The sequence below is a fragment of the Myodes glareolus genome, chromosome 8, assembly GCF_982192425.1.
Source record: "Myodes glareolus chromosome 8, mMyoGla1.1, whole genome shotgun sequence".
Taxonomy (NCBI): Eukaryota; Metazoa; Chordata; class Mammalia; order Rodentia; family Cricetidae; genus Myodes; species Myodes glareolus.
In genome coordinates this window covers 101643369-101659435 of record NC_142033.1, presented here as the reverse complement: position 1 = coordinate 101659435, position 16067 = coordinate 101643369, and the positions used below count along the sequence as shown (strand labels likewise).

General features: G+C 47.5%; 1 protein-coding gene across 1 annotated transcript; it reads right to left on the bottom strand.

Annotated features, from left to right (window-relative positions):
- Positions 1 to 119: 119 nt before the first annotated feature.
- Positions 120 to 5868, bottom strand: Ubxn6 (UBX domain protein 6). The gene is made up of 11 exons (XM_048427401.3): positions 5685 to 5868; positions 4538 to 4701; positions 4259 to 4323; positions 3935 to 4063; positions 2318 to 2415; positions 2100 to 2175; positions 1541 to 1625; positions 1248 to 1467; positions 1042 to 1172; positions 822 to 970; positions 120 to 628 (listed from the first exon to the last, which is right to left on the bottom strand). The coding sequence occupies exons 1-11, from the start codon at positions 5765 to 5767 to the stop codon at positions 500 to 502; spliced, it is 1329 nt and encodes a 442-aa protein (XP_048283358.3). The 5' UTR covers positions 5768 to 5868; the 3' UTR covers positions 120 to 499.
- Positions 5869 to 16067: the final 10199 nt, after the last annotated feature.

The window sequence follows — 16067 nt, the reverse complement described above, 5'->3', positions numbered from 1 at the left end:
AAGTACTATTGCTGGCCTGGTCCACCAATGCCTTGAGAGGCTGCTTAGCCTGGACCAGGGTGGCTATAGGGTTTCCCACTGCCATGGTACTGCCTTGTGTGGCTTTGATGAAACACAGCTGGGTTTAAATAGCATGTTTATTTGGGTTCATTACTTAGGAATTACAGCTCCATGCTGCCAGGCACCTGCCCCTACCGTTGTCTCCAGCCCAGGTATGGAGCAGGCTGCCTCCATCTACAGCCTGCTTGGCCTGTGCCCGTGCTATAAGCCCACTCTGCCACAGACGTGCCCATCCCACCTGTGCTGGGCTCCCAGAGGCTCCATACTCCTCGGGCAGATATAAGCCTGTCCCTGCAGCCCAGAGGATTCAACTCTTGAAGCGGAACTCTGTTCCCAACTCTACTGTCACTAGTGTCTCTTCTATTGCCAGGGGCTCAGAAAGGAATGGGTTTGGGGACATGGGCATGAGGCAGCCACACTAGGCCAAGTCTGCTTTTATTCAGGAGAGCTGCTCGATGGCTGCAAGCAGCTCAGGCCTCAAGACAGATGTGGCTGGTTCGGCTCCTGCAGCCTTCATGTCTTCCAACACAGAAGCATCCCAGGAGAAGGTCAGCAGGGCAGACGGTACCTGCACACAGGCAAAATGTCACCCAGGGTATACCATCCATCCCCACACCACCTTCTCCAGAGGATCCCTGCAGTCAGCTCTTTAAAGGTACCCTCCCCTGCACTGAGACAGTACAAGCCCACCAAAGGTAGGCCCCTGGCAGTGGGAAAGTGATCCAGAATGCTAAAACCTGCAAAGCACACCCCCAGCTCACCAGCCCACATTCATTCAGGGCCAAGGCCTGGTCTTCCACCAGCCTCTGTCCGCCTGAGGCCCGCAGCTCAAAAGGCAACCAGTCGTTCTGCAGTGCCTCACGCACGAACTGGAAGAGCACAGGCAGCCGCTCTCGGGCGTAGAAGGTCCCTGTGGGATACAGAGCATCAGCTAACTAGTGCTGCCAACCCGCCGCCCACCCTGAGCCTAAGGCCACACACCCTGCAGCAGGCAGCCGTCCGGTAGGCGCACACGCAGTAGGGCATAAGTGTATTTGCGCAGCTCCCGCTGCTCCTCCTTTTCCCGCATGGCCTTGGTCCTCAGCGAGCTCAACCGCTCCACGGCCTCGGTTCTGTGTGGAGTCAAGCATGGTCAGGCTACCGCCTCAGGAATTGCACCCCTTCTTCCCCTCCCGACATGGGCTTACCTGAGCCTCTGTTCGCGTTTTACCTCCTCGGCAGTGAGGCTAAAGAAGTCGGCAGGGAGCTCAAAGTGTGAGGCCAGGGCCGAGGGACGGAAGACGCGGCGCTGCCGATCCAGCATAGCACGCACTGGCTCCGCATCCAGCAGCCGCCGCTTATGCTGCTCCAGGCTCTCCGGTTGGGCCCGTGCGGCCTCACCCAGCACATAGAACTCTTCAGAGCCCTCTGCAGAGGGGTCACAGCTGTCCCCGTGTTCTGCGCACCGTCCCTGCCCCCTCCCACCTGCCTACCTTCTCACCCTGATCTGGAACCGGCAGTGTCACCTTCCTGAAGCCAATGGCTTCGAAGAACTCATGGGTGCCCTCCAAGCAGTTGATGCGCTCCTGGGGACAAGGCACTCATGTCAACCTGGCCGCAGGGCTGGGACCACCTGAACCCATAAGCCTCATATGTGCATTTGTAGGACAAGTATTCAGTTGAAGAGAGGCCACTCCAGGGAGACAGGTCCCCAACCCCAGAGACTTTCAATCATAGAACCTACTACATCCCAGGACACACGTGGTGGAAGAGAGCCAGCTCCCACCATTCTCTCTGCTCTACATTGTGACTCATGCACCCATATGTAAATTAAATACATGTATGAGAAGAAAAATGGTGGTGTACTGCATGTCTGTATCCTAACACTTTGGAAGCTGAGGCAGGAACATTTCCCCCAATAGGTTAGGTTGGACTGCATACTGACATCTGATCTCAACAAAAGTAAAATGACCACAGACAAAACCCGAGGCAACAATGCCAACTGCAAGATGCCTACCCCATGCCCAGTGACCCCAGGACAGCCTGTGGCTGCAGCGCACCTGGAACACCTTGTTCTGCAGTTTGATTTTCTGGTACTTTTCCTCCTCTGGGTGCAAATGGATGTTGTCCAGGTACCTGTGGGGGTCAGAGGCATACACAAGTCATACCTCACTCTCCTTCCACCCCTGGGCCTCACGCTGACTGAGTGAGCCTGGTACCCACAACACAGGGAGGACCACCCCCAATGCTCAGACCCCATGGGTAAACTGAGACTCACTTGGCAATGGTATCCACTCCCAGCTTCACCCGGTCCCGGTCTCTATTAAATGTATGTATCTTCATGATAGAGGCAGCCACGGGGTCTGTGGAGAAGTGCTATGGGAGGGGAGGACGTGCTGAGAACCCCACAATACTGCAGGGGAATGGGCAGAGGGGCAGCAGCTGCAGTCACTGGTTCTCAGGTCACTGCAGTGTAAACTGAGGCTAGCTGTGAGTGCTTGATGGGTGGCAAGGAGCATGCCTTCAGTGGAGGCATGCCTCTTTCACAATGATGAAAAAGCCAAGCAGGAAGAGGAGACATGTCCCTTGTGGCCATACAGCTGTGTCTTGTGAACCATAATGGTACCTAGTAGAAGTTCCCATAGCTGCCAATCATGTAACTCCCAGATGCCGGACCTGTACCATGGTGGCTACAGTGGATGTCAGGTAGCAGAGAGGGACACGAGCCTGCCATTAACACCAGCAAATCCAAGCGGCCAGTATGATGCTGGAACCCAGGAATACGCTGGTGGGCTGTGGGGTAAGGCAGTATTGGGGTTGCTAATCATGAGCAATCATCAAAGACCCACAAATGTGGGAAGTCAGACAGCTGCCAGGAAGAGTAAGCCACAAGTCAAGGATGTGAAGCCTGTAGCTGCTGGGGAAGCAAATCTGGAGCCTTCCCAACCTGGGTTTACCCCAGCAAGGAGTCTTCTGCTGGACTCCTGACCACAGTTCCGGACAGAAACGCACACTGAAGCTACCAGATACTGTCAAAGCTGGTCGCAGGTATGTGGATGTCCCCTATTCCCAGGTTTGTTTGTTTTTTTCTTTCTTTCTTTCATTATTTATTTATTTATTATTTATTTATTTAGTGTGTGTGTGTGTGTGTGTGTGTGTGTTGCACAGGGTGACCCAAAATTCACAATCCTGCCTCAGCCTCCTGAGTCATAGGACAACAGGAATGTATCACCACATCTGACTTTCCTCTATTTTCTGAGTCTTCTATACTCTATGCCTCATGTGCGGATGGGGCAAAAACATGAGGTCAGATCATTAGCCCTTAGAGCACTCGCCAGGTGCAGTACTTAGAATAAGAACGGCCACCACAGGCTTAGTCACCAAGGAGCAATGCTATCTGAAAGGATTAGAAGGATGCAGAGGTATAGTCCTGTTGGAGGAGGTATGTCACTGGGGGTGAGCATGGAGGTATAAAAAGCCCTTTACAGAGCAGGTGATGCACACCTTCAATCCCAGCACTCAGGAGGCAGAGGCAGGTGGATCTCTGAGTTGGAGTCCAGCCTGGTCTACAAATCGAGTTCCAAGAAAACACAGATAAACTCTGGAAAACAACAACAACAACAAAAAGCTCACGGCAGGCCCTGTCTATCTGTCTCTTCCTGCATATCAGTATGTGTAGCGCTTAGCTACTTCTCAAGCACTATGCCTGCTGCCACGCTCTCTGCCATACTGTGAACAGACTGAGCCTCTGAAACTGTAAGCCAGCTCCAGTTAAATGCTTTCCTTTTTAAAAATCTTGGTCACTGTGTCTCTTCACAGCGATAGAATAGCAATTAAGACACCAGGCTTGATGGGTACCTGTGGTACTATGTGTCCAGGGGTTCAGGCCACTCACCGACAGGATAGCCTCCTTGATGTGTGCATCCCGCTGGTCCTTCTTTAAGGTGACGCCTGTGAGTGGGCAGATGAAGTACACACCAGGCACTGCCAAGTGGGGAGAGATTTCCTCTTTGGGTTCAGGTACCTGAAGACAGACAGGATAGGGGGCTCTCACAGCTGACTATATAGACCCACGGCTATCACCTCCTTCCAAGGGTCCTTCGCCCCACTGCCACAAGGGCTGCTCATACCAGGCTCTGCAAGAGGCTCTCCCTCCCCAGGCAGTGCCTGCCTCCACACTGCCCCCCGAGCACTGGACAATCCCCAACAGATACCATACCACGTTGATCCCGGGAGCCCCTAGGCTGTTGCTGGAGGTGGCTTCGGCCTGAAGTTCCTTTCTCACTGGGAGTTGGAGTTGTAATGGGAAAAATGTGAGAACCCCAGACTGAACCCAGAGGCTGAGCCATACCCATCACCCCCTGGTCTCAGAACTAGCAGCCCTCTCTGCCAATGCTAAAGGACTGCAAACCTAGTCCCTGGTCTTCTGTGTCGCCTGCCTCCAAGGGACCCACTGCTGCCTCTGTGACCCTCTTCCCATTAACGTACTCTCACTCACCCTGGTTCCGGATGGAGTCCTGAGATGTGGGCCCGCGGGCCCGGGGCTGCTTCTGTTCCAGCCGGGCCAGGGCAGCAGCGGCTGCCATCTGCGCCTCATCAGTGGGGCCCTGGCGGGGCTGCCGGAGGGCCAGCTGTGGTGACTTTTCTTTGGGATTCTTCTCTCTGGACAGACATGGTGACCCAAAGAGTGTACTGGAACTCCCACCTTGCAAAGAGGTGCATAAGTCACAGACACTGGACCTCCAGTCACAATCCCCTCCCCTATCAGGCCCTGGTCTGAGGATCCCATCAACCTCCATCATGGGAGCTGCCCCACTATTTGTAGCTGGACCCCTGGTTTGCCCACCTCCCTTCTAGCCCTGGCCTACAGGCCCCTCCTCCTCCCGATCACTAGCCCCTGGTTGTCAAAGACCGGCCTTCTCTACCTCCCTGTACAGTCCTACAGACTTCTTTCTAGTAGCCTGGAGCTGTCTCCAGCCTCAACCCCACCCCTTCTGGGCAGTTCCAGCAGCCCACTTGCCCACTGGCCATGCACCCATGCCTCACCACCCTCTTCGGCACGCACAGCTCTCCAGGACCTCCAATGCTCCTGCGAGTACCCCAGCTGCCAGGGCCCCCAAAGACATTCCGCCCCTTCCTCCGAGAGCCTTCTAGGTGCATGCACCCCAACCTTACTCAACAGTATGGAGTTATCTGTCCTCCACACTCCTCCAAGACCCTCCAATAACCTCTCCCCAACAGCACCCAGAGTAGCACACTCGAGCCCTCCCACACTCCACACCCCCTACAAGGAGGCAATCTCTCACAGTCACTTCCCTTCGGTCCCGCCTAGGCCGCGCCCCCGGGGGGGGGGTCCTCCCACCAAACCCCTGACATCGCACCGCTCCTTCCCACAAGCCAGGACCAGGAGTCTCCAGGCCCAGACAACCTCCCATTGCCCACCAGTCCGGCCCACCCCCACTACACCACGCCACGCCCCCTCTCGGGCCACGCCCACGCCCCGGCAGTCCTAGGCCACGCCCATCTCCGAACCTCGCCCTCCCATAGGCTCCCTTGTGCATCGCTTGGAGGGGTCTCGGGCACCCCGCCGGCTCTCCACGTTCCCTTGTCTAAGTTGTTCCCGCTGCCAAGCCGACGTCACGCACCCTGCGGAATCCGTGAGCTTCTGGCCTGGCCCCGCGCTCTTGAACTTGATGTCAGCCTTGATCTCCTGGAAGAACTTCTTCATGGTGGCGGCGGCCCAGCGGCGAGGGCCGCGGGGCGGGGGCGCAGGGCCCGGGTAGGGAGGAGCAGGCGGCCAAGCACCGGAAAGAAAATATCACAGCGCCGGAAGTCCCGGCCGCGCACGTGACAATCGCCTCGCACGCACCTAGCGGACGAGGCGTCGCCTTCCTGTCTGCCGACGCCGTTGCCAGGGGGACGGACCCGCCTCCCTCAGGACCGCGGCGTGCTGCCAGGGGGCGCTAGAGAACATCGCAGCTGTGAAAACTACTGTACGAGAGTTCAAGGCCAGCCTGGGCTAAAGAGAAAATTAGCCTGATGGGAGCACGGAATCTCTTTAGGGAGGAACAAGACAAAAAAAGGAGATGACAGAGGGATTGTTCAAGCTGGCCCTGGACTAATCTGCTGGGGAGGACCTCAGCTGATGCAGCACCTGCCCAGCATGTGTAAAATCTGAGTTTAATCTCCTTCAGTGGTAGGTACACTGAACAAAAAAGATGGATGCTTTGGACATCCTCAGGTAATACTAAAGGTCCGTGATTCTTAACTAACAAAGGAAATGCTAATTGCTTCTAAAGCCTGGGGCCTGCAGGTCTCACTAGGTTAATTTCCTAGGTCCAGAACTTGCCCTGCAGAGGTGTTAGAGGTGAATATTTTACTTAACTTGTGGACTTAAGATGGCATAAACAAAATATAGGTCTCAAAATACAGGTCTTTGCTTCCAGCAGAGGACTTCATGTAGCCTAGGCTGTCCTTAACTCTGATCCTCCTGCCTCTGCCTCCCAAGTGTTGAGATGACAGTTCTGTATCTCTGTATCACCTTGAACAGGACAAAAATGAGTCTGTGGTGTGTGTGTGTGTGTGTGTGTGTGTGTGTGTGTGTGCAGTGTATTCACACATGTGGTATGTTAGGGTGTGCATGTCTTTTATCTGTGCAGAGACCAGAGGAGGAGGATGGGCGACCTCACCCTTCAGTTTATTCCTGGGAGACAGGGTCTCTCACTGAACCTGGTGCCTGGCTGACAAAAAACCACAGAGCCATCCTCTGGTCTATATCTCACACAATCTGGACAATCCTGAGCACTGGGATGACAGGTATAACTGACCCAGCTCTGTGTCAACTTTTTAGGTCCTGAGAGGTCCATGCAGTATAAACAGCCCACCTCTATTAGGCTATTTTCCTTTGAGATTGTAAAATAGAACTGTTTTGCCCAAATCTGTGAGTCCCCACAAAAGCCAACAAAGGAGACCCGAGTCCCATATGTAAAAGCATATTAAAATAAAAGCCTTTATTTTAATCAAGTTTGCGAACTCGGTCTCTCCACATGTCCAACGTATTGGAATATCCGGAGAGCCCCGAGCACAATTAGAATTGGGTTTTTATAGTAGTAAAGGTGTGTGTGAGGAGTCTCTGAGATTCAGGACCCCTGATTGGCTGACATCTGTCTAGGATGTTCTGGTGAAGTGCTGGCAGGTGTTTCTATTTACAGTGCTTGGAATGCCAGTAATTTCCTTTGAATGACCACCAGGGCTCTTGGATGGAGGTCAGGTAATCTCGGTCTGCCAGGCATTGTAAATTATTGAGAATCTAGACTCCATTTAAATTCATCGATGACCAGAGTCCCAGGTGATAATGGTTGGAGGAAGAACTTCCTTTCTGCCCAGACTTAGATTATCATGGCTGGCCCTCACAAGAACCTAAGTAAGTAAGTAAACAAAGAAACAAACAAACAAATAAATAAATAACAGAAACAGCTTTTTTGTTTTATTTATTTATTTTTGTTTTTAGAGACAGGGTTTCTCTGTGTAACAACTCCAGCTGTCCTGGAAGTAACTCTTGTAGACCAGGCTGGCGTTGAACTCACACAGATCCGCTCTCTGCCTCCCAAGTACTGGAATTAAAGGCATTTGTCACCACTGTACGACCAGAAACAGTTCTTTATGGTGTGAGTCAGGATTCTATCGTGGAAGCTCCAGAAATACCAAGGATCAAACACAATTCAGGATAGGGAAGTCACTAACACTCACTGGGATGGGGGTCAGCGGGTGGAGCACTCACCAAACATGCAGGACACCCTGGGTTCCATCCCCAGCACTGCAAAAGCACTTGGTACAGAGTCAGAAGAATCAGTTCAAGGTCAGCCTTCGCCACATAGCTATTCAGAAACTAGCCTGGTCTAAATAAAATCCCGTCAAAAAATAAAATTAATGGAGAGCTGGAGAAATGACTCAGAGGTTAAGGACACTGTCTGCTCTTCCAGAGGTCCTGAGTTCAATTCCCAGCAACCACATGATGACTCACAACCATCAATAATGAGATCTAGAGCCCTCTTCTGACTTGTAAGCATACATGCAGGAAGAACACTGTACACATAATAAATAAATCTTAATAAAGAAATAAAAAGACAATGAATAAAACTAAAATACAGTATGAAGAACTGGCGAGATGGCACAATGCTTAAGAGCTGTTCTTCCAGAGGACCTGAGTTCAATTACAGCACCCACATAGCAGTTCACAACTGTCTATGACTCCAATTCCAGGGAATCCAGCTCCCTCTTCTGGCCTTCTTAGGCACCAGACATGTAGGTGCATACATTCAAGCAGAACATCCATACCCATAAAAGGATTTTTTTTTAATTAAAAAAAGGTGGGTTGAAGAGATGGCTCAGCGGTTAAGAGCACTGACTGCTCTTTCAGAGGACCCGGGTTCAATTCCCAGCAGCCACATGACAGCTTCACAACTGTCTGAAGATCCAGTTCCCAGAGATCTGACACCTTCATACCACTGCACATAAAATAAAGTTAAATAAACCATAAGAAATATTTTTTTTAAAAAAAAAGTACAGTATAAAAAATGAAAACCAGGAGCAAGTGGCACTGATCCTGTAGCAGAAGATACAATGGAGGGGTAAGTGTGTTCCTGACCCGCCACACAAGCCCGGTAAGGGAACACACAATTTTCCTGCCATCTTTATCTCCCTGGGTATTTCGAAGGGGCAGCTTCCCCCAGCTAACCCCTCTCTCCTCCTACCCCATCCCTACTTTCAGCCAGGAACCCCTACCCTTCCTCTCTCCCTTTTTTGGGGCTTAAAAATCCTCCAACTCAGCCTGTGTGGGCGCCACCGGGACAGGGCAGTGAGTGCAAATGGGAGGGAGTTCTTTTGTTTTAATAGCCTGCCTGCAGCAAGGTAGGACTGCAGGCAAAGTGATTCCTGACCAGCAAGGGGCACTAATCCTGTAGCAGAAGACCCAGCAGAGGGAAGAGCCATTGGAGAGCATCTGAAGGAAGAGATGGGCAGGCGCCAAGGCAAGAATTCCTCCAACAATCTGAAAAACAACATGAAAACACCAGATCCCAGCGATCTTACGACAGAAGGACTTGAACACCCTATTCCAGAAGCAGTGGAAAACAGTGTCATTATGATAGCAATAGAGTCTCTTAAACAGGGTATGAATAACTCACTTAAAGAAATAGAAGAGAAATATAACAAAATGATTGAAGAAATGAGTAAAGAAATGGAAGAGAAATATAACAAAAAGTTTGAAGAAATGAGTAAATTCGTAAAGGATACCCTGGGAAACCAAGAAAAAACAATCAAACAGGTAATGGAATCAGTTCAAGAATTGAAAACTGAAATGGAGGCAGTGAAGAAAACACAAACCGAGGGCCGGCTTGATATGGAAAATCTAAGTAAACAAACAGAGACTTCAGGAACAAGCATAACCAACAGAATACAAGAGATAGAAGAACGAATCTCAGATTATGAAGACACCATAGAGAAAATAAACGCTCTGACCAAAGAAAACAGCAAATCCAACAAATTCTCATCACAAAATATTCAGGAAATCTGGGACATAATAAAAAAACCAAATCTGAGAATAATAGGGGTAGAAGAAGGAGAAGAATTGCAGATCAAAGGTCCAGAAAATATATTCAACAAAATTATAGAAGAAAACTTTCCCAACCTGAAGAACGATATTCCTATGAAGGTTCAAGAAGCTTACAGAACACCGAATAGACTGGATCAGAAAAAAACATCCCCTCGCCATGTAATAATCAAAACACAAAGTATTCAGATTAAAGAAAGGATATTAAGAGCTGCAAAGGAAAAAGGTCAAGTAACTTGTTAAGGTAAACCTATCAGACTTACACCAGACATCTCTATGGAAGCCATGAAAGCCAGAAGGTCCTGGATAGAGGTACTGCAGAAACTGAGAGACCATGGATGCAAGCCCAGACTACTATACCCAGCCAAGCTATTATTCACTATCAACGGAGAAAACAAAATATTCCAGGATAAAAACAAATTTAAACAATACATAACTACAAATCCAGCCTTACAGAGAATATTAGAAGGAAAATCACAACTGAAGGAATCCAACATTCCCAACACTGCCTACAATAACTCAGACATCTAGCGACTCTTCACAAGCACAACTCAAAGAAGGAAAACACATACACTCTCCTACCCAAAAAAATGACCGGAGTCAACAACCACTGGTCATTAATATCACTTAATATCAATGGACTCAATTCACCTATTAAAAAGGCACAGACTTAGAGATTGGATACGAAAACAGGATCCAACATTCTGCTGTTTACAAGAAACACACCTCAACCACAAAGACAGACACCTACTCAGAGTAAAGGGTTGGGAAAAGGTTTTCCAAGCAAATGGACCTAAGAAACAAGCTGGTGTGGCCATTCTAATATCTAACAAAATCGACTTCAAACTAAAATCAATCAGAAGAGATGGAGATGGACATTTCATACTCATAACAGGAACAATTCATCAGGAGGAAGTCTCAATCCTGAATAACTATGCCCCTAATATAAAGGCACCCACATATGTAAAAGAAACTCTTCTAGAACTCAAGGCAGTCATCAAACCACACACACTAATAGTAGGAGACTTCAACACACCTCTCTCATCAATGGACAGGTCAATCAGACAGAAACCGAATGGAGAAATAAGGGAATTATTGGAGGTATTGAATCAAATGGATTTAACAGACATCTATAGAACACTCCACCCAAATAGGAAAGAATATACCTTCTTCTCTGCAGCTCATGGAACCTTCTCGAAAACTGACCACATACTCGGTAACAAAGCAAACTTCCACAGACACAAAAAAAATATTAGTAACCACCTGTGTCTTGTCAGATCACCATGGATTAAAGTTAGAATTCAACAACAATGCTACACCCAGGAAGCCAACAAACTCATGGAAGTTGAACAGTCAACTACTAAATCACCCCTGGGTCAGGGAAGAAATAAAGAAAGAAATTAAAATCTTCCTTGAATTTAATGAAAATAAAGACACAACATACTCAAACCTATGGGACACTATGAAAGCAGTGCTAAGAGAAAAGTTCATAGCACTAAGTGCCCAATTAAAAAAAACAGAGAAAGCACACATTGGAGACTTAACAGCACACTTGAAAGCTCTAGAAAAAAAAGAAGCTGATTCACCCAGGAGGAGTAGAAGACTGGAAATAATCAAACTGAGGGCTGAAATCAACAAAATAGAAATACAGAAAACAATCCAAAGAATCAATGAAACAAAAAGCTGGTTCTTGGAAAAAACCAACAAGATTGACAAACCCCTATCCAAACTAATCAAACGGCAGAGAGAGAACATGCAAATTAATAAGATCAGAAATGAAAAGGGGGACATAACCACAGACACAGAGGAAATTCAGAGAAACATTAGATCTTACTACGAAAGTTTATATGCCACAAAGTTGGAAAATGTAAAAGAAATGACTTTTTTAAGATAAGTACTATATACCAAAGTTGAACCAAGAACAGGTGAACAATCTAAATAGACCTGTTAGTTGCGAAGAATTAGAAGCTGTTATCAAAAATCCCCCTACCAAAAAAAGCCCAGGACTAGATGGTTTCAATGCAGAATTCTACCAGAACTTCCAGGAAGAGCTAATACCTATACTCCTTAATGTATTCCACAATATAGAAACAGAAGAGTCATTGCCAAACTCCTTTTATGAAGCTACAGTTACTCTGATACCAAAACCACACAAAGACACAACCAAGAAAGAGAATTACAGGCCAATCTCACTCATGAACATCGATGCGAAAATTCTCAATAAAATACTGGCAAGCCGAATCCAAGAACACATTAGAAAAATTATCCATTATGATCAAGTAGGCTTCATCCCAGAGATGCAGGGCTGGTTCAACATACGCAAATCTATCAATGTAATCCATCATATAAATAAACTGAAAGAAAAAAGCCATATGATCATTTCATTGGATGCTGAAAAAGCATTTGACAAAATTCAACACCCATTTATGATAAAGGTGTTGGAGAGACTGGGGATACAAAGATCATACCTAAATATAATAAAAGCAATATACAGCAAGCCGACAGCTAACATCAAACTGAATGGAGAGAAACTCAAAGCCTTTCCACTAGAATCAGGAACGCGACAAGGTTGTCCACTCTCTCCATACCTCTTCAATATAGTGCATGAAGTTCTAGCAATAGCAATAAGACAACATAAGGGGATCAAGGGGATTCGAATTGGAAAGGATGAAGTTAAACTTTCGTTATTTGCTGACGATATGATAGTGTACATAAGCGACCCCAAAAACTCTACCTAAGAACTCCTACAGCTGATAAACACCTTTAGTAATGTGGCAGGATACAAGATCAACTCCAAAAAATCAGTTGCCCTCCTATACACAAAGGATAAAGAAGCAGAGAGGCAAATCAGAGACACATCACCTTTCACGATAGCCACAAATAGCATAAAATATCTTGGGGTTACTCTAACCAAGGAAGTGAAAGACCTATTTGACAAGAACTTTAAGTCTTTGAAGAAAGAAATTGAGGAGGATACCAGAAAATGGAAAGACCTCCCCTGCTCTTGGATTAGGAGAATCAACATAGTAAAAATGGCAATTCTACCAAAAGCAATCTATAGATTCAATGCAATCCCCATCAAAATCCCATCAAACTTCTTCACAGACCTTGAGAGAACAATAACCAACTTTATATGGCAAAACAAAAAATCCAGGATAGCCAAAACAATCTTATACAATAAAGGAACTTCTGGAGGCATTACCATCCCTGACTTCAAACTCTATTACAGAGCTACAGTATTGAAAACAGCTTGGTATTGGCATAAGAACAGAGAAGTCGACCTATGGAATCGAATAGAAGACCCGGATATTAACCCACAAACCTATGAACACCTAATTTTCGACAAGGGAGCTAAAGGTATACAATGGAAGAATAAAAGCATCTTTAACAAATGGTGCTGGTGTAACTGGATGTCAACCTGTAGAAGAATGAAAAGTAGATCCATATCTATCACCATACACAAAACTCAAGTCCAAATGGATTAAAGACATCAACATTAATCTGTCCACTTTGAACCTGATAGAAGAGAAAGTGGGAAGTAGTCTACAAGATATAGGCACAGGAGCCCACTTCCTAAGTAGAACCCCAGTAGCACAGACAATAAGAGAAACAATGAATAAATGGGACCTCCTGAAACTGAGAAGCTTCTGTAAAGCAAAGGACACTGTCAGTAAGACAAAAAGGCTACCTTCGGACTGGGAGAAGATTTTCACCAACCCCTCATCAGACAAAGGTCTGATCTCCAAAATATACAAAGAACTCAAGAAACTAGACACTCAAACTCTAATTAACCCAATTAAAAAATGGGGTACTGAACTGAACAGAGAATTCACAACAGATGAACTTCGAATGGCCAAAAGACACTTAAGGTCATGCTCAACCTCCTTAGTGATCAGGGAAATGCAAATCAAAACCACTTTGAGATACCATCTTAGACCTGTCAGAATAGCTAAACTCAAAAACACCAATGATAGCCTATGCTGGAGAGGATGTGGAGCGAGGGGAACACTCATCCATTGTTGGTGGGAATGCAAACTTGTGCAGCCACTGTGGAAATCAGTGTGGCGGTTTCTCAGGAAACTGGGAGTCAACCTCCCTCAGGTCCCAGCAATTCCACTCTTGGGAATATACCCAAGAGATGCCCTATCATACTACAAAAGTATTTGTTCAACTATGTTCATAGCTGCACTATTTGTAATAGCCAGAACCTGGAAACAACCTAGGTGCCCCTCAATAGAAGAATGGTTAAAAAAGGTGTGGAACATATACACATTAGAGTTTTACTCAGCGGTAAAAAACAATGATATCTTGAATTTTGCAAGCAAATGGATGGAAATAGAAAATGCTTTACTGAGTGAGGTAACCCAGACTCAAAAAGAGGAATATGGTATGTACTCACTCATAAGTGGATTCTAGCCATAGTTAAAGGTCTTTGAGTCTATAATTCGTGATCCTAGAGAAGCTAAATAAGAAGGTGAACCTGAAGAAAATCATATAGTTATCCTCCTGGATATTAAAAGTAGACAAGATTGCCAGGCAAACTTGGGTGCACGGGGGGGGGGGGGTGGTGGTGGAAGTAAGCGGAGATGGTTAGGGAGAGGGGACAAGGGGAGGATTGGGGATGGCTTGGGGGAATGGGAGGTGGGGAGGGAGGAAAGATAATTATGGGAGCAGGGAAGTTTATATCTCAACTAAGGGAGCCATTTTAGGGTTTGCAAGAGACTTGATTCTGGAGGGGTTCCCAGGCCCAAGAAGAGGTCCCCAGATTGTTCCCTGGGCAGCAGAGGAGAGGGTGCCTGAACTGGCCTTGGTCCATAAACATACTGATGAATATTTTGCATGCCACCACAGAACCTTCATATGGCGAAGGATGGAGATAGAGACAGAGACACATATTGGAACTTATGTGGAACACATACTGGACTTAACTCCCTAGGTCCAAATGAGAAACAGAGGGAGGGAGATCGTGAGCAAGGAAAGCAGAAACAGAGGGAGCCTTCATCCGACGATGGATGGAGATAGAGACGGAGACCCACATTGGAGCACTGGACTGAGCCCCCAAGGTCCAAATGAAGAGCAGAAGGAAGGAGAACATGAAAAAAAAAGTCAGGACCGCGAAGGGTGCGTTCACCCACTGATACAAGGGGACTGATCGAATGAGAGCTCACCAAGGCCAGCTGGACTGGGACTGAACGAGCATGTGATCAAACCGGATTCTCTGAATGTGGCTGACATGGGGGCTGACTGAGAAGCCATTGACAATGGCACTGGGTCTTGTTTCGGCTGGATGGACTGGCTTTTTGGGATCCTGGCCTGTTTGGATGCTCACCTTCCTGGACCTGGAGGGAGGGGGGAGGAACTTGGATTTCCCACAGGGCAGGAAACCCTGACTGCTCTTGGGAATGGTGAGGGAGGAGGCGAGGGAGTGGGGGGAGCGGGAGGGTATTGGGAAGAGGGGAGGAAGTGGAGATTCTATAAATAAATAAATAAATAAATAAATAAATAAATAAGGAAAAAAATCAAAAAAAAAAAAAAATGGAAACCAGGCGGTGGTGGCCCAGGCCTTTAATCCCAGCACTCAGGAGGCAGGAGCAGGTGGATCCCTATGAGTTTGAGGTCAGCCTGGTCTATATAGCAAGTTCCAGGTCAGGCTGCTGGGTCCTGACAGCGCTATCTTTGGACTTCTATATATGTTTTGTGGCATGTGTTTGCAAGCCCACGCATAGCACAGATTTTTTTTTTTAATCTAAGAAATGAAAATAAGTCGGGTGGTGGTGGTACCCGGTTTTAATCCCAGCACTTGGGAAGCAGAGCCAGGTGGATCTCTGAGTTCGAATCCAGCCTGGTCTACAAAGTGAGTTCCAGAACAAGGGCTGTTACACAGAGAAATTCTATCTCAAAAAACAAAAACAATAAAGTTATAAAGGTTCCAAGTATAAAGGTGCTATAAATATAAAATAGAAATATGTTGCGTATTATAAACAAAAAAATAAACATACAATTTAAAAATAAAGCTAGCATCTGCCCGCCCCTTTGTCAGCCCCGCCCTCTTGCGCTCCGCCCCTTAGCCCACCAACTATCGGCGGGAGTTTGCTGGGCACCTTTGAACCTATTCTCTTGTCAGCCATTGGTTAAGCCGTAGCCAATGGGCTTCATTCTGGAAGGTTGTCAATAATCCATCTTCTACGCTGACTGCGTACGTTTCATCTGGTGGCCTCCAATGGCCTGTCCAGTACGTTTGTGCACGTCCCGCCCTCCATAGGTCCCGCCCCATCGCTTCTGGTTACTGGTTTCCGTCTTCCTTCAACCTCCAGCCCGCCTATTGACCCGGAGGCCACGACCACAAACCGCTCTTAGGCCCCGCCCCCGCTCCCATCGAAGCCCCGCCCCACCCCGCCTAATTCATCTAATCCTCTTC

What these genes read in the sequence shown, in the direction of transcription:
- Ubxn6 (XM_048427401.3), bottom strand. Translation starts at nt 5,767, where the DNA reads ATGAAGAAGTTCTTCCAGGAGATCAAGGCTGACATCAAGTTCAAGAGC. An exon ending in TCAAGGAGGCTATCCTGTCG is followed by an intron (nt 2,416 to 3,934) that starts GTGAGTGGCCTG and finishes CCCCTCCCATAG; the next exon opens with CACTTCTCCACAGACCCCGT. An exon ending in AAACGCGAACAGAGGCTCAG is followed by an intron (nt 1,173 to 1,247) that starts GTAAGCCCATGT and finishes GACTCCACACAG; the next exon opens with AACCGAGGCCGTGGAGCGGT.